Raw genomic sequence first — 25,302 nt, 5'->3', positions numbered from 1 at the left:
CTAACATGGGAGTTGCCGCTGGAAATGCAATATGACCGGAAGAGTGCTGAAATCCTGGCCTCCCTGTTCAAAACAGCACCCAACTTATATCTGAGCATGAGTATGTGATCTACCTCAACCCTCCCACTATAAGAACAGAAGTGTATAGAGATGTTTTAACGGATCCACTTAAATGTTTTAAATATAATGTATTATAATATTTTCATTGTTGTTACCCACACTGAGTCCTAGGGGAAGGCTGGGCTATAAATAAAATTTTATTATTATTACGTTCTTGTGGCAACCTCATGTAAAAAGTAACACCTAGCTTGCAGTTCATACATTCTGCACACATAGGATATGCTGCACTTTCAATGTGTTTTTGCGGCTGGATTTTCCTGTGCATTTAAAGTGCATTATCTGAGTGCATTTAAAGTGCATTATCTGAGTGCATTTAAAGTTCATTATCAGAGTGCATTTAAAGTGCATTATCTGAGTGCATTTATAGTGCATTATCAGACATGTGCAGAATGAGGTGTGTCAGAAACAGAAAGGCTGTGCTAGGACTCGAGACTGGCACATGCATCTTTGGAGCATGCTTCATGAGTCACAGCCCTTCTCTGACACATTAGGAATAAGCACATGAATGCACCACTAACTCTACGCCAGAGGCTTTCCGTCTAAGGATCATCTTCAGCTACTAAGGAACCTCCTCGCATTGGGTTTTTAAAATCCTTGGCATACATTCAAAGGATCCACTGATGCACGAACACCTGTTTCCCAGTCAGAATGGCAATAGGGGTTGTGGGTAAGACTTTCCATTTTCCAAATCTCATTTTCCTGAGCTGATAAAGTTGAGGTTCATGAGCACAGGAGGTCCTCAGCCAAAGAAGCCTCCTCTGCTCTTTACATGGCAGGGAGAAAAGATTAAATTTGCCTGTGCTTCTCCAATCGTATGATAGTGAGGCAGGGGGCTAAGTGGATGAGCGATTGGGGTGTGAGTGTCCTGCATAGTGCAGGGGGTTGGACTAGATGACCCAGGAGTTCCCTTCCAACTCTATCATTCTATGATTCTAAGTGAGCCCTTTAGCTCCAGCTTCCTCCAAGCCTTGGCAACTGTGGGACACTGCTCACCAACCAGAGCTGAGCATGCAAAGAGTGCAGTTCACCATGAAGCCATAGCCACCGAAGGGTGTGGTGCTCTCTGTTGTATGGCCAGCATCTTAATGACTCTTAATTTTGGGGGGGATCACTTGAGCATGAAATTGGTGTCACTGTGGGTGGGCAGGTAATTGTGACCTCCTGCATTGTGCAAAGGGCTGGACTAGATGCCCCTGGAGGTACCTTCCAACTCTATGATTCTATGACTACATGGAAGAGCCTGTCTCAGCCAGCAGATCCCAAAGCACTATTAAAAGGAAAGATAACAATCAATTATTACAATTACTGTAATTTTCTTTTTAGTGCCATACAATGGCTAGGACATTCTTTGGATTTTCTGTCTCTGAGCTGAAAACATCTGCTGACAACTGAGCCCGGGTACCACCCCACCCTCCACCCGAAAACACCACCAAAGACTACATACCTGAGGACCTCGAGGACCTGGCAAACCTGGAGGCCCCATCTCTCCCTAAAGAGAAAAAAAATATCTCTCTTGTTTTCACTTTCTTATGGAGCATCGACACCAGGGGTGACCAAATTGTGGCTCTCCAGATGTCCATAGGCTACAATTCCCGTGAGCCCCTGCCATGGTGACTAAAGGAGAACTTCCATGTTCAGAGGCAGTAAACCTTTGTACGCCACTACCAGGAAGCAAATCAGGGGAAAGCCTTATTTTCTATGCCCTGTTGTTGGACAATTGGAAGAACTGGCGGGCTACTGTGAGAGGAGGATGAACTAGATCAGCAGTTCTCAACTGCTTTTACCTGGCGACCCTGCAGTGGCGGGGTCAGGGTCAGTGCGTGCATACATGGGTAGCACTCGGGCGGCATAGAGGCAGCCATTTCCAGGGCTCCTCCGCCACTGGCCACTGCCTGCCACTGCTTGTGGCCGCTGCTGCCGCCCACCACCACACGCGGTGGCTGCCTCCTGGTGCCGATTGCAACAGCACCTGCCCATCACCGGCCGCTACTTGTGGCTGCCACCGCCTATTGTCTGCCGCCAATTACGGCAGCCACTGCCCACCACCACTGCTGCCAGCTGCTGTTTGTGGCTGCCTGCTGCCGATTGCAGCCGCCACTGCGGGCCGCTGCCAGCCGCTGCTTGCGACCACCGTTTCTGCCAGCCTCTGCTGCCACAGCGGCAACAAACCTGGGGACCCCCAGAAGTGGCCAGGCAACCGCAATGGGGTCCAGACCCACAGGTTGAGAACCACAGAGCTAGATGGACCACTGTTCTCATCCAGCAGGACTCGTATATTTTTAATTATGAAATACAAGCAGGGGCAGCTTACTGCATTTTACTGTTCTTTCCATGTGCTTCTTCCCCTGTAAACTACCAATGTACTTTTTTACATCGATAAAATACTGCTAAAAAAAGAAAATTTGGTGTGATTGTACTTATGATTACATCACGGTGCAGTATTTTACTAATTTGCAACAGTGTTCATGTGCATTTAATAAAACACATTCAAAAAGCATCTTGGTGCATTACAATCAGAACACACTCCAATTTTTGCAGTGTGCAATTAGTGCATACAAATACACATGCATACCTATAAAACACCGCACCAAAAGAAGCGTGAAAAATCCTTTATCAATTGTTTTTCTTTTATTTAGCATTCTATTAATATACACATGAGAATTGGTAAAATGGAGTGAAAAGTTGGAAATTCTTAAAGTTGTATAAAATTTGAAAATAAAAATGGGAAAACAGATTGAGATAGGGAGAGGGTGTATGATTTGGAAGCTACACATGGTTGTATGTATATATGCAAAAAGAAAGTGGTTAGGCTTATAACTTTTTAAAAGGCCTTTTAAACCTTTTTTAAAAGGCCCTATTAACTTTTAAAAGCAGCATTACTGGTTTCCCCTTTTCTTAAGGATGCCATGTAGGATGGGATGTTTAAAGGGTATGCAGCTGATCCAAAGAAGGGCAGGAAACTATTTGAAATTGGCACCAAATTTTCACCTAAACCAAAATGTTGAGGTTGTTTTTCAAGTAAAACACTTGAAAGAAGACCAATGAGTTTTGTCAAGACTGAAGAAATATTTCATGGAGAAGGTGAGGGAGGGAGGATTCAGATATCTCTATCTCTCCCCACCCCTTTACGTCCTTGAATATTTTATTCTCACCTGGGAGCCATTGACTCCTTGCAACCCCGCTAGGCCTGGCTGCCCCGGGTCACCCTGTAAAAAAAAAACCATCTGAGCCACAACTGCATTTGCTGATTAAAGGTGCAATAAATTATAAAAGCAAAACCTCAGGCATTTGGGGAAAAATGATCCTGCTGAGCTGAAATTAGGGCTGGGCATTCGTCTGGTCCAAAAGTTTTCAAGTTCCAATTTTGATCAAGAATTTCAACTTTCCATGTATTTCTACACACTTTATTTAAGTTCCCAGGTCTTTCAACGACTACTGCTTATCTAGACTAAGGTTCAATCCTTAAAGGGGCACTGGGTAGAACAAAGTAGCAGATCATCCAGCCGTGGTATGCCCTAGTCACTGCAGCAAGTAAGATGGTGTCCTGGGTGGCCCTCAGGCGTGACCTTCAGCTCCTATGACTGTTTCCTGTCCTGGTTCTAAGATACCAGCAGTAGGTGGTCCATTGGTCAGCATGCCAACCGTAGGTGGAGGAACAGTTTGGGGCCATTTTGTGGGCATAGCTTTCAAATCAAAGAACCACCCAGCGTCTTCCTTGCTGACTCTGAACTACGATATAGACATAATAAAAGAGTTGGCTGGAGATTCCTTGGGATTACAATTGATCTCCAGCGATGGACAATATTTCACCAGGAGAAAATAGCTACTTTGGAAGAAGAGCAGGTTTTTTATACCACACTTTCACACTACCCGGAGAAGTCCCAAAGCAGCTTACAAACACCTTTCCCTTCCTTTCCCCACAACAGACACCCTTTGAGATAGGGGGGCTAGACCAATTATGCATGGCAGCAGACGTGCTGGGCCACTGCCGCTTCACGCATATGCACAGGGGACGAAATCCCCTGGTGCACACGGTCCACCCCAGAGTTGTCCGTGCACACGGACAACTCCAGGGCAGGAAGGCTCTGCTGCATCTCAGTGGCAGATGGGGGTCCCTTTGCACAATGGTGGGATAGCGGCATGCCATTATCTCAACATTGTAGGGGGTGTACAAACACTCCTTTCGGTTCTGCGGCACCGTGAAACCAAACAGGGCATTTTGTGTCCCTGCAGGGACACATTAGGTGGAGGGGAGGAGTTAGGGCCACCCTGGCCAGGCCTCTGATGGCCACCGTGGCAAGACAGGGAATGCAGAAGGATCCATGTTCCCTTGTTGTGGTCCATCCAAGGCCCTAACATGGGCCATGGCCAGGAGGTGGCCTGGATGGCATCATGCAAAAGTGAGGATTAGCCCCACAGCCATGCTGGTGTTGGCCCGCATTTCTTGGCCCATGCATAATCTGTCTGAGAGAGCTCTCAGAAAACAGTCCTAAGAGAACTGTGACTGGCCCAAAGTCACCCAGCTGGCTTCTTGTCTAGATTAAAATCTGCTGCTCTTAACCAGTACACCATGCTAGCTCTCAAGGCGAACTCTATGACATTATACCTTGCTGCAGTACCCCCTTTTCCCAAATCCCACCCTCTCTAGGTTCCACCCCCAAAGTCTCCAGGTATTTTCCAACTTGCAGCTGTCAACTCTAGCCGAACTATATGTTACGCTACCTGCATTCTGTGTCCAGGTTTGCCACACCACTTTCAATCAGGTGCGCCTTATTTTTTCCATGCCCAGAATTCAATTCCTAGTCCACTGAGGGTGTGCTTCAAACTGGGGCCATACCGCACAAAAGTAAAAGCTTAAACCTCCTTGCAGCATTTGCCTGGCTAGAGGACTGCTATTTGCCCCAGTGTAGATGACCTACACATAGTACACATAACTTTACCCCACTGGGGCAGCTAGCAGTTGCCAGGGCTATTCAAGGCATGTAAAAGAGCACAGGCTTAGACCCCCCCCCCCCGCTTTCTCCGTGTAACCTTGGCCCAATGAAACTGTGCCCCCTCCCATTTCGGATTTCTCCCTTTCAGCCTTCTTACAGCTCGGCTTTCAGAAAGCCAAAGGAACACTTAAGCAACAGATTTGGGACCTGGCCCTTCAGTCTGATAGGGCCTGGCTGCAGCAGCATCCCACTGAAACCTCTATCTTACGAAAAACCTTTTCCAGCCAGCGGACTAACAACATAAAAAGTCCCTAATTATCAAAGAATATTCACTCTGGTACACTTCAATGCTTCCAGCCCTCCACCTTTTTTTTGGAAGGCAGATACCTTTGTATTCCATATTCACAATGACTGTGTCTCTGCCAAAAGGGAAAGACAGAGACTGTAGAAGTTGTGCTATTGTACTGCCCCCTACAACAGTGAAATTTGATCACAATATTCAGCGCCATTGTCAGCAAGCTCCCCAGGAAGGTCAGAGTGGTTCAACCTTTTGCTGCTTCTCTTTGGTGCTGTCTTCAGAAATAATGCACAATATCGCAAAATTTTTCATGACGGCATACAACATACGTAAACAGATGGTTAAATCCTTAAACAAGGCTGAACGATAGCAGTGTTGTTCAATTTATTTTCTGATCTTAGTACTGTATGTAGCAGGTTTTTTAAAGCTGATTTTATATTAAAATAAAGTAAAACCTGAAGCACTTGGAATCCCATTCTGTGGAGAGGACTAACAAGGCACACCTGATCAAAAATCCATGTGGCACATCCAGGAAGGGTGTGAGGTTACTGTAACACATAGTCAGGCATGAAGATTCTACACCCCTTCTACCACTTACTATCTACCAATAAAATGTAGGGTTTTTTACCATTGGTCCTGCTAGTCCCGAAGAGCCCACAGAACCAGGATCTCCCTGCAGAAGGAGAAAGACAACACATGAGACATTAGCACCACAAACAATGGCTTCCCTTTGTACCTTTACTTCATCAACGGTGGACAAAGCCTCCAATGAAAATTGAGATAGGCTCTGCTTAGGTAAAATCTCTACGAGAATTAAAAACTGGAGAAAATTCATTAAATGGTTTTCACACTTTTCCAGCTTGGTGGAGCATTTTCAAGACCCCCTTCTTGTGTCTACCTCAGGTTAGTTTTACTAATGCAAAGCTCTATACACTCATACATCACCAGTCATCACTGGCAGTCTTCAAGCAAAGGTTGGATACACACTTTTCTTGGATGCTTTAGGATGCTTAGGGCTAATCCTGCGTTCAGCAGGGGGTTGGACTAGGTGGCCTGTATGGCCCCTTCCAACTCTATGATTCTATGATTCTATGATTCTATGATCACTCTTACCAAAGTATCACCAAGACTTCTTCAGAATTGTATCAGAAGAAGCTAAAAAGGGGTTTGGGAGGAATTTAGGGAAATATATATATAAAATCTATCCATCTATCCATCCATCATCTATAAAACAGATATATATATATATACACACACACACACATATACATATACATATATACATACACACACACACACAGATATATATATATATTTCCCTCTGTTTTCCATAATATTCAAACTCTGGTCAGCAGATACAGGCCAGACTATATAGAATGTATTTAATTTTATCAACCACCAAGTGATCTCCCTAACCAAGGTCATCCAACCACAGGATGCTGCTTGCTGAGAGGCAAAATATGGGTTGTTGCCTACATGCCTTGTTTGGAGCTTCCCATGTGTTGGCTGGCCAGTTTTGGCAACAGGAGGCTGAAGTAGATGACCTTTTGGTGTGAACCAGCAGACCTGCTCTAACAAGAGCAGGATCAATTTTGCAAAACAAGATAAAACACACAAACGTGCTTAATTTGAACCACAGTCAGACACGTCAGCCTTTGCAAAACTATGAAGCGCTACAAAAAATGGTATGTTGCTATATAGCAACAGCCTGATTGACAGAAGCCAAAGCAGCATGAAAATTGACAGAACCTGCAAAACACCCGTTTTGGGTGGTGGGGGTGGTAAGCAATAGGAAAGAATGGAAATCACTCACCACTGGACCTGGAAGACCCTGAAACCCAGGAGGCCCTTTGGAACCCGTCACCCCCTAAAAGACACAATCAGGGCTGAAACTAAGAATATGCTATAGTTCTTCAAAGTAATAAAACTATTATTGCTTCACTGGACAAAACTGAGGGCTGTCTCACCAGGGATGCTGAAATTCCAAGCTCTGAATGTAATACATAATTTGGCCTTCAACCGCATCTCTGGGAGGGGGCAATTTTTATGGTGGCCGTGGATCTGGGGAAGACGGGGAGGTTATCTCTTCTACTGTGTTTTGTTTCCCCCATCAAAATAGTTCCCTTCCCTGGGCTGCTGTTAGCCTTAGCTGAGAAAGACTGGTATTCATATTATGCCAGTCTTTTTTCTTGCGGGGTCATTTTTAGGGTTGGCAAGATATGGGGGGGGGTTCACAGTGTTGCAAGAGGGGGGAATATTTATATGTTTTAATAAAAGAAAATTACATTTAAAAACATTAATTAAAAACAATTTAAACTACTCAAAAGCTCATGCCTTGAAGGAGTTGGAGGGGGATGCAAATAAATCTTTGTTGGTCTTAAAGGTGCTACTGGACTCTGATTTTATGGCTACTCATTTGAATCTATGATTTACATTTTTTGGAAAACATAAGAGTTGAACTAGATGAGACAGTGGCTTTTGGTTTTCATCCTAAAGACTCTGCTTGCAGAATTTGCAAGCTATTGGATGCACCGTGCAATTTAAAATATTTCGGGACTTGAGGATAGAGAGCCCAAGAATGTGTAATGAGAGGCATTTTGTGCGCTGATAAGCTTATATCGTTGTCGTTGTGTGCCAAATAGAGCCACTTTGCTATTTGATGGTGCTTGTTTGTTTTCGTGCCACCCAATTTGTGGCAAAACATATTGTGCCGTTTGGCCCGCGGACAACAAGAAAAAGAGAGAAGGAAGCAAAAGGAAAGGGAAAACTGGGAGAAATCAAAAGATCTTGTTTATTTAAAATAATAATTTCTACCGCATGCCTCCTCATAAATTATTTTCTGTGTAGATTATCTTTTCTTCCCAGGTATGTTACTGTTTCAAAAAAAAAAATCTTCCTCCAGGGTCGGAAGTACATCTTGTTATTTCCATAACAGCCTTGCGTAAGAATATCTTGAAGCCTGCTGGCTAGACTAGTCTCAAGAAAGATTTTTGGAAACAGTATCATACCTGAGAATGCTGTTGATTTTTACTTGTTTACAAGAGGACTCTTATCTTTTGGAACGTTGTCACATCAGCCAATGTTTGTGACTTCATGAAAATCTCCACCAGGCAAGAAAAGATAATCTACAAAGAAAGTAATTTCCAAAGGTGTGTTGACTAATGACTTTTGGGGTTATTGTTGACTAGCAGAAAAGCCCGTTGTATGAAAAATACAAAGGGCGCTAGTCTTCCCCCCCCCCTTCCTCCCTGGCTAGGTCATGGCAGGGCAGCTTGGGGTGGGAATGAGTGCTGGTGGGAATGAATCCCTCCCGCCCTACCCCACCAGGTAGCCCTGCTGAGGCCTGGAAAGGCCATGGCTGCTCTATGCAGTGGAGTGCTAGTGGGGGCAAGCACCCTTCCCCCCCAACCCAGGTAGCCCTGCTGAGGCCCAACGAGGATGCTCAGGGTGGGGAGAGTGCTGGGGGGGGGCAGGCTCCCTGCCTTCTCCCTGAACCAGGTAGCCCTCCCAAGGCCCAGCAAGGCTGTGACCACGGCTGTTCGGGCAGAGGGAGTGATGGCAGGGGTTTCCTCCCTCCCCCCCCCCAGACCTGCAGTCCAGGGGCCTTCCCCTTCCATCCCAGCTCCCACTTGCTGCCTGGCTTACTGTGTGGAAGAGGTTGGAGGGGGATGCGACCTGGGGTGGGACAGCTTACCTGATTGGCCATTCATTGGGTGGAAGGCCTATCAGGTAGATGATGATTCCCAACTCCTCCTACCACCTTAGTTGGGCTTTATTTATGTTACAGATAGCTGTTTATATAATGTATGTTAGTTGCTATTTGTATATGTTTTATGTTTATGTATATGATATATGTATTGATTAAGAGTCTCCACTTTTTGTACACGGTATTTTGTATATTTCTTGAGTGCATTTTCCTGCTACTGTGTGTCTTTATTGTTTCGAGTCCTCATAAATTATGTCTGAGGTGGCGTCTGTGATTGATTAAAATCTTGTAAATCACCTCAACTAATTAAATCCTTTTGAAAGGGGCTGCAGGCTGTGTTCAAAACAGTTGTACTCAGTGGAAGAAGATTGCTATTCTGCAGGTAGAGAACAGAAAAAGAGAATAAGGCTGACCTATGGAATGAGAATCTTAAAATTTGTAAAGCAGGAAGACAGAAGAAGAATAAAGATAATGTATAGGAGAACAAGAGAGGCAGAAGAGCAAGGAGATAAAGAGGAGATAAAGAACGTGAAATGATAAAAGGGCAAAAGCTGAAGTGTATTTATCCCTTTATTTATATGTGTAGGCAGCCTATCTTGATGAGACTCAAGGTGAATCATGGAACATAAAACAATCCAACAAGACTCACATTACAAAATGAGATAACAATACAAATGAACAAAAAAACATAAGACATGCTATACCATACAGAACGGGATTACAAAAGTATAAAACAATGCAGTAAGACCAAGACAGCAAATGTGGAATATACATCCCATTCCCTTTATTAAAGCACCCTCCAGAGTCATCCTATTATACTACAGCCCTATTCCTTTTATTAAATAAATAAATAAATAAATAATCTTTATTTACAGTCATTTAGACCAAAATTTTAGATGCATTACAATACAATAAGGTAAAAAGGTAAAGCACCGAGTCATGTGGAAGCACCGAGTCATGTCTGACCCTTGGGGGATGCCCTCTAGCCTTTTCATGGCAGACTCAATACGGGGTGGTTTGCCAGTGCCTTCCCCAGTCATTACCGTTTACCCCCCAGCAAGCTGGGTACTCATTTTACCAACCTCAGAAGGATGGAAGGCTGAGTCAACCTTGAGCCGGCTGCTGGGATCGAACTCCCAGCCTCATGGGCAGAGCTTTCAGACTGCATGTCTGCTGCCTTACCACTCTGCGCCACAAGAGGCTCATCTCACAAGAGGCTCATCAAATACAATACAATAGCAGTTTGTAAAAGGGAAGGTAATACCATTAAAAGGTTAAAAAATGCATCAACAAAAAAACTTCTCCACCATAAAAGTCAACATTTAAAAGCATTAACTGCCATTGACTATTTTAAAAGGATAAAATGAGCCTTTTATTCCTTTTATTAAAATGCTCCCCTGAACAAACTGAAGATGCTGGGGAAAGCAGAATCTATAAGAAGCGGAGAAATGAAGGAACTGGAGAGAAACTGAAAGAGACTAGCTAGTACAGGGTACAAATTAAGTACAGAAGAAGAGCAAGAAGGCTATTTTCCATAAGGGGGCAAGACTCATATCGTTTCTCCGATGCTGCTGCAGCTGCGAAGATAGTACAGGGACAACATGGACTCCACATAACAGGAGACCCCAGTTGTTTTTCTGCCCCCCTAATCAGCAATTTAATGTTGTTATATATTTAAAATACATATTTAAGTAATTGTCTAGTCCATTTCTTTGTGGAGATAGGTCCTCCCCCCCCCCCAATATCTCCACAAAGAGACTTGCTTTCAAAATGAAAGCTGTGTAGTTCGACATTATACAAAACTTTTAAAGATAACTCCCCCCCCCCATAAGTGGCAGAGAGAAATCCAATCTAGGATTTCTCAAGGACGACTGGACATCTGTTCAGAAGATGTACCCTCTTAATTAAGTTTCTACTAACATTAAAGAACTAGTTCATAAAATTATGATTCAGTGTTATTGCACAGCCCATCGTCTTAATATCAATTCTAAGTACATTTTTGCATGGACTAAGGTTTATGTATTTAATGCTTTTGATTATTTCTAACAATTTACCAATGATCGTGTATTTTATGTGGCTTTAACCTTGTAAGCTGCCTCTGAGCCTTTGGGGAAGGGAAGCATAAAAACAGAATTATTATTATTATAGAATTATTACTATTAATAATGATGATGATAATAGGCTGGAAAGCATATAATTATGCAATGTTGGTGGATGTCCCTGAAAATCAGTTTATTTTGGGACACAAAAAGGTAGACATAATCACACAATACAAAGGCCCTTATGATACCTTGTCTTATTAGAAAAATCTGATATACAAAAGACTTCTTTCATGTAAAGGAAACTGATTTTGTTACTGTTACCAGCAGCAAAATTTCTGATAACCTCTTATTGGAGAAAAGCTAAGATACCTTCTGATGGAATGAGAAGGTGTGAAACCTTTTTATTTTAGATAAGGTATCTTCACAACTTAAAGTAGCAAGTTCTGCCCTATGAACTTCTAAAATAGTTGCCTTTTTAGAATATATGAAGAAGACGGCATTGTGAAGGAAATGATGCCTGTGAAACTGTCATATAATTCGTACTTATTAAATACTTCTAAGTAAATACAACAGACAGGATGCTCTCTATAAAAAGGATTAATGTACAATAGACCAAGTCTTGAAATATGTCTTTATTGTATTTTTAATCTAATGCTGTTGGCTTTTTATTTTCTTGTTGTTGTTGTTGTTGTTGTTGTTGTTAATGTCATAAGCTAAGCTTAAAATAAAGAGTTTTTAAAAAATGAAAGCAGGGGATTTAGAGTGCCCAATGCATGTTTCAGTATAAAGGTATATCAAAATAAAGCTATTAAACTGCTGACTGGGAAGAAAAGAAAACCTGGAATGGAAACAGCTACTGAAATGGAAATGGCTGCAGACTGGGGAGGACCAGGAAAATCCTAACATTTCTACCCACACTAACCCGACTTTTCTGTGATCTTTCTGAAAAATACTGAGCAACATAGGTTTGAGAAAGATCAGAGAAAAGCTGGGAAAATTCTGGGAGGTCCACAAATGCAGGTAGGGAAGCAGTAACCCCCCTCCCCCTCCACAACAGCACTGAATCTCAGGCAAATAAACTGTGTGGAAACAACTTAGGATGCCACAATTAAATGCATTAACCTCTTTACTAGTTTATAAGCCATCACATTTAAGAATCTTTAGTTAGGTATCAAGGGGGAGACAGGTGAATGTCTAGCTTACCTGAAGCCCAATGAGTCCAGAAGGGCCATTTTCTCCTTTGACACCCTGAAAGAAGACGCAGAGTAAACTTACTAAATGGGTGACAATCAGCTTTCAAAAAATGGTTACAAATGTCCATTGGAATTGAATGAGTGCTTTTTCCAGACTGGAAGCCTCAGTGAAGTCTGGGGTTGTCGAGCAAGGAAGAAGTCAATAAACTGGGATGGATGGAAAACCTGCCAGACTGTTACCCTTAGCCTTCCATCCATTTGAGGCAGTATCCAGTGACCCTACACATGCTTCTGCCAACCTGCTCCTCAGACGCACTGTGCATGTATGGGTCTGGAGACACAGTTTAGCAGCAAAGCACTTATGGAATTCCAAAATTCGATACCTGGCATCTCTGAGGGAATCTGTGGCTAGGAAATTATGAAGAGTCTTTCAAAGCCCTGCTTTACTTTGCAACAAAAGGATCCATGGTTTGCTGCTGAAGGTCAACCATTAAGCAGAGAGAACCTGAGACCCCAGATGAGTTACCTCTCCAAACCTGAATCACAGTGTGCTCACCTTTGTGCCTTTTCTGCCTTTTTCACCTGGAGGCCCAGGGTCCCCTAAAAAGCCCTGCAAGACAGAGATTTAGCCTTAGATTATCCTCTTGATGGTTCTCTGTCCGCAGAACAGGGAGGTATGGTTTAAATCTTGGTGTGTGTGTGTGTTGGGGGGGGAGGAATTGGTGAGGAAAGGGATACCCATGTTGATCATCTTGTATGCATTTTGCATGCCCCAAGGAGCACTCACAAATGCTTGCTGAGCATTTATGATTATTCTGACAAGGATGCTCACACAACCATCAGCATTCTGTGTTATGCCTGATCACATGTTTTATTGTCATTTTAGTGGATTCTTAAATTATTTTTACTGGCAAAGGACTTATGGTTATGTTGTTCTTATGACGGAAGCTGCCTTGAACATTCCATGGTATTGAAATGCTGGATACAAACATTGCAAACAAACAAAGCAAATGTAAACAGGGGGGAAAGACTGATCGTAAGAGCAAGGTTGCATGACTAACCCAAGTATGCTATTCCCAGAACCATTCAAAATGGGCACCATGGAGATCTAAAAGCCACGGTTGAATTCAAGCACCACAGGTGTTTGCAATACCATGAAAATAACTGGGACTTGTATGTGTGACTAAACAGCTGTGAACACAGCAAGCAACACAATCAGCAGTCTGGACGCAGCACCCAATCACACTAGGGTTGCCAGCTCCAAGCTGGGAAATACTTGGGGATCTGAGGAGGGCAGGGCTTGTATAAGGGAAGGACCTTGGCAGGATATAATGCCATTGAGTCCAACTTCCAAAAAGGCTATTTTCTGCCATCTGGAGATAAGCTGCAATCCCAGGAGATCTCCAGACACCACCTGGAGGTTAGCAACCGTAAGCCACAACCAGACCTAGGAAAATAAGGAGCAAACTCCAGGACAAAAGGATATGGAAATACAGAGAAGTCCTGGTTAACCCCACATTGGCTTAGTCCAATGGATCATCCTCTGCCCACTCACCTCTTCTCCTCTTTCTCCAGCAGGCCCTTGATCCCCCTTAAATCCTTGTGGGCCCTGGGAAAAGAAAGGAAAGTGCCCAGATGTGCAAAGAAGCCATCACACTTTTAGTGAAGCCATGTCCTTGGAGCATTTCGGAGGAGGGTCTGGGCTCTCGAGGGTTTTATACCAGGACAATTAGTACCGCATCAATTAGTCCTGACCTCCCTGCAGTCTTTCTTTCAGAGCCTTAATGTCATCTATTATTCCTACTGTGCCTTGACTTTTTAAAATGATTCAAACAATTTAAAAACATTTAAAAACAGACACTGTGGGGAGGGAGATGCTGGCAATGTCACAGGCCCTGGTCCACGGAGGCCCTCCACCGCCTGCGTTCCCCCAGTTCAAGAGAAACCATGCTGCATAATGAGTTTTGCAAATCCTGGATTTTGGTTTCTGCCAAACTAGAAAAACGCATGGCGAAGTGATTCCAAACTGGCCCTGCTGGTCTCAAAGTTGTATGTCTTTGCTTACCCAGAGTTTGGAACTCTTTCCCTTGAACTGCTGGTAGTGCATTTACACCTCATTACCGACACTTGAGACATGTGACACACACCAAGATGGCATTCCCATTTCAGACATGGGATCTTACCTGTTCCCCTGGCACCCCAGGTGGTCCAGCTGTTCTGTCTGTGCCCGGAAGTCCATCTGTCCCAGGGAAGCCTTCATGCCCTGGGAGACCTGGTGGCCCAGGTTCACCCTGGAGAAGCATGTAATTAGTGAGGATACTGAGTAGTGGCACCCACGAAGTTCTGTTTTACAGCTGCCCCCGGGAATTTCAGTGAGGGAAGTTCCCCCACCCCACTTACCCAAGCAACTGCAAATAACTGCTCATCTCATTCTGGCATTGTGTTTGTCCAGAATGACAGCAACAGTTAGCATTTATAGAGTATATCTGAGTAGGGTCAAAATGTTTCACATGCATAACATCCATACTTTCTTACAAGTAGCCCTACAAGGTAGGCCACAAATATCACCCCCATGTTACAGAGAGAGAGAATTCTTGATGGAGGCAACATTCAAACCACAAAGTTCCTCCCGAACCACAGCAGTTGCTTGGCAACTAGACTATGTTACCTGTACTTTCATTTACAGTTTCACTTAAATAATTATCAAAAACTTAATTCATCTCCACAGTTCCAATATGCAAAAGACATTTGCGATAGCTGCATTTTTTTAATGATTGAAAGCATCAACTACGTATCTTCTTTCCACCTTATGAATGGAGTTTGCTAGTTTCTCACGCTCTTACATAGTGTCCCAAAATACATTATGAGAGACAGAAGCGACCTCTTAGATGGATTCAGAGGACACAGCCAAGTTACATGGTAGATGGCAGCCAAGCTACTGGAGCCCTTTATCCCTTGTCAGTGCTGTCCAACCAACCTAACCAAACATTGCATAACTTCTGCAAAGGTTGTTCTCCTTGACAATAAACTTTCGGGAAACTTCCAAGTTTTGCTGAGCGATCACAGAGACCTCCGCATCAATGAAACAACACAAGGGTAAGTCAAAAGGTATTGCTACTGGGGCTCTAGTTTATAACACATGGGTTTATTCAAAAAAAGATGGCTTTCTTGAAGGACCCAGGATGATCATGGGGACATTTTATGAAGAAGTTTTAAGAACATTGAAAACTGCATTGGTGAGTTGCACCATGGAATTTTTGTCCCCATCACGATAATGGCCCCAGCTCAGTCTTCGCAGGTAGCCAGGAACAAGGAGAATTTCATTAGGAAATCTCACCCCATCCACCCTGCAGCCCTGCTCTTGCCCCTTCAGACTTCTGTCAAGAATCAATAGCTTTACATTTTGATATTTCGATTCTAGGTTTCTATGAGTTTGTAGCAATGCTTTTTTTTTTTTACTTATTTTCATTGTAGATCAGCAAGCACAATATTGGCTTTGAACTACTACACTGCATCTGTGCTACATTAAAGGAGATGATCTTACCTGGTAACCAATGTGTCCTTTTTCACCTGGTTCCCCTGGATAGCCGGGAGGACCCTGGAGATGCAAGTTCAAGATACGTACATTCAGTGCAAAGTGGTTTATGAATGGGTAGTTTTGCACTCTGAGCCTCAAGAAAGACAGGATCGTGTTAACGTGTTGACAGAGCACTAGCCCTGGATGCACTGGGAGGTGCACCATGAACAATACACAAAAGCTGCCTTGGAAATCCCAGCGGACTGGGCCAGCCACACCAACAGAATCCTGTATATTTGACTGGGGCTGAGGTTCAACATACTTCTTGGCGTTTCCACTGGTCAGGCTGGCTCAACGAAACTTTTCATGGAGACTCTTGTATTCCTGAACTCTCTCTAGTATTTAGCACCTCCAAGTCTCTGTTTCCTGCTTGAGGGGGGCAGGGATTGAAAATACCATTGCCTCTAGACCTATTAGCCTTTGCATAAAGGAGGGCTGAGGTAAGTTGGGGAAACACTGCACTGATTTCACCCCTCCCAGCCGGTTCTCTGCACAGAGGGGAGGGGGGGAACTTTAACATTCAGAGCAAAAGTTTTGCTCATGTCAAATCTCCAAAGAAAAAATGAATTTCTTCACAATGGGATTATACACAGACACACACACACACACATATGTAACATTTTTTTACAAATGAAAATAATTCCAGTTATTTGGGAGGAACTTTAATAGAGGATGTGAAACAGGCTGTATAGAAGGGAAGGGAAGGCTGGGGAGCTAAATGGGAATGAAACACTGCATGAATATGAAGCTGTTTCAACTTAATTTTGTCAGTTGACAAGCATGTGTTAAAATCCATAAATACACCTCTTTATTTTACTTGCATGATTTCAAGATAAAGCTGAATATGTGTGGGTAATGCCTGGAGATATTTTAGAAGCCTAGACGGGATGGGGGCAAAACAAGAGCTTCAGAACAGGTTTTGTCTTAGAGCCTTTGGGTTTGGACCAGGATATATGATATAAAAATGTACACCTATCTTCTATTATCGATACAATCATCATCCTGAAAGCTAGTTTCCTTAAGGAGATTTTTCTTACTCACAGGCAATCCTGGCTTTCCCAGATGTCCCATGGATCCCGGCGGTCCCGGCTGGTGCTGGTTTTATTTAAGAAATAAAAAGGAATGCAATCAACTACACTTATTCATTAGGGCGTTCTGGACATGGGAGAATCTTAGGTCCTGTTCACTCGATAATCCGATATTTGCAATGCAACCCATGTGTGAATCCCTAAGAAATGCAGCTCCAGAGTTTAGTGGGTCTTATTCCAGGACAAGAATCTTATTTTCAGCAATGTGTTGCTACTTTAAACAAGTGGCTGGTTTCCTTTACACTAGCAATGCTAGTCCCAAGTGACAGTGTGAGAGCATGCATTGGAAAATGCTGTCAAGTCACAGTCAACTTTTGGTGACCCAAAAAGTGTTCAAGGCAAGAGACAAACACAAGTGGTTTGCCATTGCCTGTCTCTGCCTCTGGACTTTTTGAGTGGTCTCCCATCCAAGTACTAAACAGAGTTAACCTGCTCATCTTCCAAGATCTAATGAGCTCAGGTTAGCGAGCCTGTTTAGAACTCCTGATAACATGGGGATTTCTTTTTTTTTCTTTTTTGGAGAGTTCAAAGATGCGGCTCACAATGGACGAAGCAGTTACACAGTCAAGCTGCAGGGAGTTTGCCCATCATGGATGTTCATAGTTATTCTATTTATTTCATACAGAATATCTATAGTAAAAGGCTGTACACCATCATGGCCTTTCTCAAAGCATGCTGAGAAATTCCTAGGGGAAAGGGGATGATTTCATTACGTGGTTACAGTGTGAATATGCACCTTGATTATCTTGTTTCTACTCACCGGCCAGCCTGCATGAAGAAGCTGGTAAAATGAAGATTGCTGAAAGGGCAGGAAGAAAAATAAGTGAAAATTAACATTTTTCTTTAAAAAAAGAAAAAGAAAACCCCAACAGAACACTTCTACAGACAAAACTAGGCAACCACATCCTCCAAGTACCTGATTTCCAGGATTAGAGATGTAAGTAATCCGGGACGATTATACTTTTATCAGAGGAAGATGGAGCAGGGAGAGAGCGAAGGAATCTCCCTCTAGGAAAACACCCAAAGATCTTTCAACATCTGGAAATATTTCTAATAAAAGAACCCTGAGCTCTCAGAGGGATGACGGATGAGCAAATTTAACTTAGGATAAAACAACAGCAGGACTCTGGGTTCTTTTCAAGTTTATCCAAAATTGATTAATGTGAGTCAAAACAGCAAAAAGAAAAAAAAAAAGTTACCGTACTCTGATGATCTGTCAAGCAGGGCTAGGGCTTGCCCCCCTCCCTTCCCAAGCAGTCAGACCTCATTTCCCTCTCTGAAGCCCATTCACAGGGGAAGATTGCAGAGGCAAGTATAATGGGAAAGAGCCTTCTCCCCCCCACTGCCGCCCCCATAAAGGAATGAGTTGGGATGGTGGGGGAGACAGCTCTTATCCATTTGCAGCTTGAGATAGTGTTTCATTACATCCTTTTTAAAACTAGGAAGGCAATGGCAAAGGGCCCTCCGCTGCAAAAACACTTTTGTCATCAGAAACACCGAAAAGGCAAAAAAGAAAAAGTGCTTGTGGTATTAACTCAAATTCGGCATTTTAAGCAGGCGACAAGTAAAGCTGAGGTTTGAGGCAGAGCAAAAACAAAGGGTGCCTCTAATGGCATCCTTTGCACCATTAGAGGCACATGGCTGAACCTTGCATCCGACAATATTATGAAGACTGAGGTGGGAAATCTAAAGGGCACCCCACTGCTTATTAATTAACGTAGACCCCAACGGCTAGCAATTGCATAGACCCCTGTGCTGCTACGGAAGTTCACTGGGGCCGTTCATTTTCCACCAGCCTAACCTTTGAAGAGCCTCTTGTGGCGCAGAGTGGTAAGGCAGCTGCCTGAAAGCTTTGCCCATGAGGTTGGGAGTTCGATCCCAGCAGCCGGCTCAAGGTTGACTCAGCCTTCCATCCTTCCGAGGTCGGTAAAATGAGTACCCAGCTTGCTGCTGGGGGGTAAACGGTCATGACTGGGGAAGGCACTGGCAAACCACCCCGTATTGAGTCTGCCATGAAAACGCTAGAGGGCGTCACCCCAAGGGTCAGACATGACTCGGTGCTTGCACAGGGGATACCTTTACCTTTACCTAACCTACCTCAGAGGGTTGTTGTTCTGAGGATAAAATGGAGGAGTGGAAAACAATGTTATAAGCTACTTTGTGCTCCCACTGGGGAGGAAACATTGTATAAATATCTAAATAAATATGTAAATAAAGACAGAAGGAGAGTTGTTTTCTGTACCCTGTTTTTTCTGTCCTAAGAAAGCGGCTTACAATCTCCTTCCCTTCCTCTCTCCATAACTGGCACCCTCTGAGTTGCGTGAGGCTAAGAGAGCTCTGAGAGAGCTGTGAATGGCCCAAGGTCATCCCGCTGGCTGCATGTGGAAGAGGAGTGGGGAATCAAGCCCAGCTCTCGAGATTAGAGGCTGCTGCTCTTAACCACTATGTAACTTCAAGCTTGAAAACAACAGGTTCAAAATAAGCATGTTCCTAACTCCTGATGCTTGATTCTTGCTCTGATATCCTTATTCAGCTTGTAATTAAAGTTATGTATTTGTGTGAGCCAAGATCCTCTTGTGGCGCAGAGTGGTAAGGCAGCAGACATGCAGTCTGAAAGCTCTGCCCATGAGGCTGGGAGTTCGATCCCAGCAGCCGGCTCAAGGTTGACTCAGCCTTCCATCCTTCCGAGGTCGGTAAAATGAGCACCCAGCTTGCTGGGGGGTAAACGGTAATGACTGGGGAAGGCACTGGCAAACCACCCTGTATTGAGTCTGCCATGAAAACCCTAGAGGGTGTCACCGCAAGCCTCAGACATGACCCGGTGCTTGCACAGGGGATACCTTTACCTTTACTATTTGTGTGAGCCATGTTTCATTGCCTTAAAATTCTCACTCGCTGGCTCAAAGTTAAAATTGAGATATAGTATGAGCGTGAGTTCCCATTTCATACCTGTACAGTCAGCATTCACAGTTGCTGCTGTAAGCACATAACCTGTTATTTAGTCTTAATGAAACTATCTTTGATGGTCAAAATTGACCAGGATTTCTCCGAATGGAGAAGTAATTTACAAAACAATACTCTGGCTCTTGCTTCAGGCTATCCATCTTGCCAGTAATCCCCAGGGTAGGAAAAGGGCCATGCTTAGGAATAAATGTCATCTTTCTTCAGAAGTATATCAGAGTTTATAGTGCAAGTCCCAAGCAGCCATGTTACAATGAATGCACACACACACACACACAGAAATAAGTCCATCTAGTACGAAAAAAGTGTTCTTTTTCTGTTCAGAGGTTTATAAACGATGTGACCCAGTTACAATTTGAGCGGAGTTGTTGGCCTCCACAAGTTCTGGTCTATTAAAAACTCTATGTAAACCACAGTGAAATGAATGGAGCGGCACAGTGATCCAGGGGACACTTTTTGGCCGCTTGAGCCCTTAACAGATCCAAAATTCATTACTAAAGTCTAGCTGCATCATGATAGGCCACCTCTAGAACACCACAAATCCAAAGGGTCTTGTACACACAAACACACCCACACCCCATGGAAGTGCCATTCACAGAATTTCTACCTCTGAATAGGGAGCTTCCATTTGGCCTCCATGGCTAATAGCCATTTTATTTTCTGCATTTATAGTCTGCCTTCCTCAACTAGACTCCAAGTGGATTCAGTCAATAACACTATTTACAAAGAGACAACTAATAAGCATAGCACTGATCGATACAGTCCCTATGAAGAGACATCTGATGAGCAATGCTCTTGGTCCAGATTGAGATAACTAAAATCTGAATCCTATTGGATTTGTTGAATCCCACTTTAGAGCCGTCTAAACTACGTCATCATATTTGGGGCAAAGGATCCCAAAAGTTAATTGTGCCTTATTAGAAGAACATTCTTCAGCCCATCCTTACTCCATTGGCCATTAGCTGTAAGGAGATCCCCAATGTTCTAGAACAGCTAGAGTTTTGTGAAACCCTGGGCTTCTTGACAGCCCTGGAAGGCTTTCCCGAAGGGGTGGGAGTTAATTTTTACATATATTTAAAATCTGTTAAACATTGATTGGGTAATATGATTACCCAATCATGTTGACCTGCCCCTCTCCTAAAATGGCCAATGATGGGCCTAGAGGGGGTGGGAAGGGGAGGGGCCTCAGGTGGGCGTTTCCACGGCTATGCTTCCCAACCATATACTGCACCATCGTGCCACTTCTGGGAGTTCTTGGAGCCTGAAGAATGTTTCAGGGGTTCTCAGTGGTAAAAAAGTTGAGAAAGGTTGCTGTAGAATTTTGACACAGAAAGTTTTTCATCTATCAAGAACAGCTGTGAAGGGGGGAAGCTAAAGTTTAAATCTTCCCTTCAGCCAGGTGTTGCATGGAATCTAAAAAAGGATGGCTGTTTCTACATCAGGGAGGGTGGGGAAAGCTGCCCCTGCTATGGAGCCAGCCATGAGAGGAGCGGAGGCAGGCAGAGATAGAGTCTGTTTGAAATAAGGTTGCCAGGTCCTTCCTGGGAGAAGTTACCAAGAAAGCTGCGGATTCTGTCACATAAGTTACATTATAGTGATGCTCTGGTATTTCGGCAAAACAGCTTTGGAAAGAATGGCTCCTACCATAGAGTTTTTGCCCAAATACCAGAGTCACCGTGATGTCAGCAACATGATGACGTCATTTCCAGTACAAGCTGAAAGTGAAGACACCACCTTGCTGACAACATAGACAGGGCCTCCCTTCCACTCCTGGTAAGTCCCCCTGCCAGCCAGGGAAGGAGAAATGTAGGGCTGAGCTCCTCCAATTTGAAGGCAGAGCTTAACTCTATCCACCTCTCTGGATTGGCCCCAGGCACAGGCTCTAATAGAAGCCATCCCAGAATTTCACCTTCCAGTTGGAACAAAGTACATAGGTTTTTCCATTGCTCTGGCTTAAAGGCGAAAGCCCTGTGAGCTCCATGCATCTGAGAAAGAGCATGATGCAGATGCATGCTTTCTACCACATGCTTTCTACCCTATGTATAAAACAGGGACAAGTTCTTTCCACATGCATTACCATTAGCAAGGGAATACTCTGTGCCTTTACAGTGTCTGAATGCATCACAAGACTCTTAACAGACATTGGCTAATTGCATGCTGCATCAGCACACAGTGGCGCAGCCCCAATTATCCGGGCCAAAGGGAACAAAACATGGAACAGACCGATTGCATTTCACAAGAGGAAAGGCCAGATGGAATTGCCCCTGAGATTCATTGCGCATCCATCCCAGGTGTTTCTAATCAAGAAAGGTATCCTTTGCACTGCCTGCTGGGCTTGTAAATGCAGGCTAGGGAAAGGAAAAAGGTGTCCAGAGACATTTACAACCACAGACAAGAGAACAACCTGGATCTTACCCAGTTTCTCTGTGGGATGGCCTTAGTCAGAAAAGCACAACAAGGGAATAAATGGGGCAAGCAAGAGGCACATATAGATGAGCACATCATTGGATCTGAAAGTGGGAGACAAAGCACAGAAGAAGCGAAAGCAGCAAGCAATCCTGCCAGGCTTCCAAGGGACATTTCTAATGAATACAGGGCGCTCCCTCCTACAGCCTCTGACCCCTCTTCTCTCCAGCACAGTACTACCTGGCAGAGGCTCTCCAGAGTCCCAGACATGGATTGAGGCCATAGAGTTGGAGACAGAGAGGTTAACCCTTTAGCCAAGGTGGCAACTGCAACCCTTATGCATCACTTTCAGTCACTTTTAACCTTAAAACAGCTCTGTAAAGTAGGAAAGTATCCCCAAAATGAAGGCAGGGGCGGGGGTAGAGGTTTAGGGTTAATGACATTCACTAGGCTTCATTCAGCACATGTAGGATAACACATTTTCAATGTGCTTTTGCAGCTCGATGTTCTGGTGCATAACAGGAAAATATACTTCTAAAGTGCATTGGAAGTGCATTATCCAAGTTGTGTGGAATGGACCTAAGTGAGTCAGTGGGGGAGGCAAGAAGTAAACCAAGAACCACCCAGGATCAGGGCCACACTAGCTCACTGGTACAATATATATTACCTGTGCCTCCACACCACAGCAGGTGGGAGGTGGGGCTCAGAAGAGCTGACCAGGAGAGTTCAGCCCAGGCAAGATCCCAACAAGGTGAGACAGAAGGGTCAGCTGCTCATGATCCATAGCTGGAAGTGTCTGCAGGATCATTTCAGCCTTGCAGCCCACCCAACCTTCCAGCCAGGGATCACCTGAAGACCCCCAGGCTGTCAGATTGCCAGAGACATCTGCAGAACACTTTATTTATTAATTAAGCGATTTATATACACACACACCCCCCTCGGACACTGGCGTCTTGGGGTGGTGAACAACAAATTAAATAAATAGTAATAAAACCAATAGAATTTACATAAGAATAAAATCGAATCAATAAATTTTAAAATCACAGATAGAGCTACGGTCAGCATCAACCATAATTACAGAGATTGATAGTCATTTCAGCCAGCAAGATGTTAAATGTAGGGAGGAGTCGGAGGGAAAGGGAGAGGGAGGGAGTCCTAGAATTTAGATGTGTTTTCTGGCTGGCCTCAACCATAAGCCTGGCGGAAGAACTCCATCTTACAGGCTCTGCAGAATTTCGAAAGCCTGGACAAGGCCCTAATTTCTCCAGGGGGGTTCATTCCACCAGGCAGAAGCTGCAGCCAAAAAGGCCCTGGATCTGGTTGAGGCCAGGCGTATTTCTTTAGGGCCAGGGATCCTTTGTTGATTGGCATAACAAGCAGAGTCTTGGAAGGGGACTGTAGACTAAAACAAGCAGTGCACGGTTACTGGCCCATTGTCACCTGCTTGAGGTGGAGGAGTTTTCTCAGGATGAGAAGAACATCTGCAAGAACAACTATTTAAGGGATGTTAGGATATCAGACAGATGTGGATACAATTGTGCACAGTACTTGCTGCCACTCACCTCACTTGACTCCTGTAATGTCTGACCTCAGACCAGACTTATTGGACTTTGATTCTTGGACTGCCCTCACCTGACTGCTTTGAACTCGCAGCTTTTGACTTGGCTTTCTCTGACTCTGCTTTCCTACTGACCAGCTTTGCTCAGATCAGCTGTCTCCTCCTGCTGTAAGCCGATATCTCTGGGCTACAAGCAAGAGCCAGCACAATTTCTAGCAGCAAAGAAAAGGTGAACTTTCCCTGTCTCCATACCTTGGCCCTGATTCCAATCATGTCCTCTGCTCCTCTAATTAAGGATGAAGAACACATTTGTTTTTCCATCAGTTCATCTGTATGGACCAGATTAGGTGGACCATTGGTCTGATCCAGGAAGGCATCTTTGTTGTTCTGCATTTCTGATCACACATGGTTTGGCTTAACTCTGTTAAAGGTTACGTGCACTGATGGTGCTAGACATGTAGGCGTGTGGACCCCTAATGATTTCTCATAATCTTAAGTATCCTCAGTGGTCAGTCCTGCTTATCTGGAGGATACTTAGGTTTCAGATAAGCAGGACTGACCAGGCAAGGACATTAGTTCCAATCTGATTATGTGATATTTAAATTATTTAAAAAATTATGAGCACACGGATATGCTTGCTGACTCCTTCTGAGTGTAAAGAGATAGTTGACAATGTTCTTACCATGAATGCCAGCCAGTCCTCCTTGGAGTTCCTCCAGAGAACGATGACTGGGGCCCCGGGGACCCCTGGAAGTCCTGGGTCACCTGTAGGGCCTGTTCGTCCAATTGCACCAGGAGATCCCTAACCAGAGAGAGAGAGAGAGAGATCAGCCATAAGGCTGGGGTTTCATGTTGCTTCCTATGAACAGGACAGCATTCATCCAGCTCAGAAGCCATCACTCAGGATGATTCCACATGGAAGAAACTTCACGTTCGGCACTCAGTGCGTGCTTGACAAGCAGCTACGGATAAGCCTAGTTCTTGCTGAGCTGAGCTAGCGAGCTCATGTCTGGGTTCTCCAGTTCAGAAAGTTAGTGTGTGTGTGTGTGTGTGTGTGTGTGTGTGTGTCGGTGTGGGGGGGGGGTCATGTGGCCACACTGCCATAAAAATCTACACAACTAGCTTCCCAGGGAGACAAGCCTAAGAACTTTGCCCAGACATGCTAGATGTCTGTCTTCATTTATTTGTTTGATTACTGATTGGTTGATTGCATTTTTATACTGCCCTCCCTTGTGGCTCAGGGCGGTTCATAGAGAACAGAGAATATGCAGGGAAAGTTTTCAAAGTGGAGGAGAAGACAAACATCTAGCATCTTGGGAAAAAGGATTCCAGCCTAACATTCTAACTTCCTATATGTATGGAACTTGTTTTTCAACACATAGGATCATTTAAATCATGCAAATCCCAGCCCAGAAACTG

The 25,302-nt window shown here is 44.1% G+C and overlaps 1 protein-coding gene across 3 annotated transcripts in view; it reads right to left on the bottom strand.

Moving 5' to 3' along the window:
- Nucleotides 1–25,302, bottom strand: part of LOC143821633 (uncharacterized) — a 157,040-nt gene that overhangs the window by 59,377 nt on the left and 72,361 nt on the right. For all 3 annotated transcript variants that reach the window (XM_077305807.1, XM_077305808.1, XM_077305809.1), the window contains 12 exons: nucleotides 24,566–24,685; nucleotides 17,719–17,757; nucleotides 16,912–16,965; nucleotides 15,838–15,891; nucleotides 14,477–14,584; nucleotides 13,849–13,902; nucleotides 12,850–12,903; nucleotides 12,304–12,348; nucleotides 7,166–7,219; nucleotides 5,981–6,025; nucleotides 3,273–3,326; nucleotides 1,565–1,609 (listed from right to left, as the gene is read on the bottom strand). In XM_077305807.1, coding sequence (XP_077161922.1) covers nucleotides 1,565–1,609; nucleotides 3,273–3,326; nucleotides 5,981–6,025; nucleotides 7,166–7,219; nucleotides 12,304–12,348; nucleotides 12,850–12,903; nucleotides 13,849–13,902; nucleotides 14,477–14,584; nucleotides 15,838–15,891; nucleotides 16,912–16,965; nucleotides 17,719–17,757; nucleotides 24,566–24,685 — 726 coding nt within the window. The remainder of the gene's footprint in view (nucleotides 1–1,564; nucleotides 1,610–3,272; nucleotides 3,327–5,980; nucleotides 6,026–7,165; nucleotides 7,220–12,303; nucleotides 12,349–12,849; nucleotides 12,904–13,848; nucleotides 13,903–14,476; nucleotides 14,585–15,837; nucleotides 15,892–16,911; nucleotides 16,966–17,718; nucleotides 17,758–24,565; nucleotides 24,686–25,302) is intronic.

This window comes from Paroedura picta, chromosome 12 (genome assembly GCF_049243985.1).
Source record: "Paroedura picta isolate Pp20150507F chromosome 12, Ppicta_v3.0, whole genome shotgun sequence".
Lineage (NCBI taxonomy): Eukaryota > Metazoa > Chordata > Lepidosauria > Squamata > Gekkonidae > Paroedura > Paroedura picta.
This window is presented reverse-complemented; position numbering and strand designations above follow the sequence as displayed.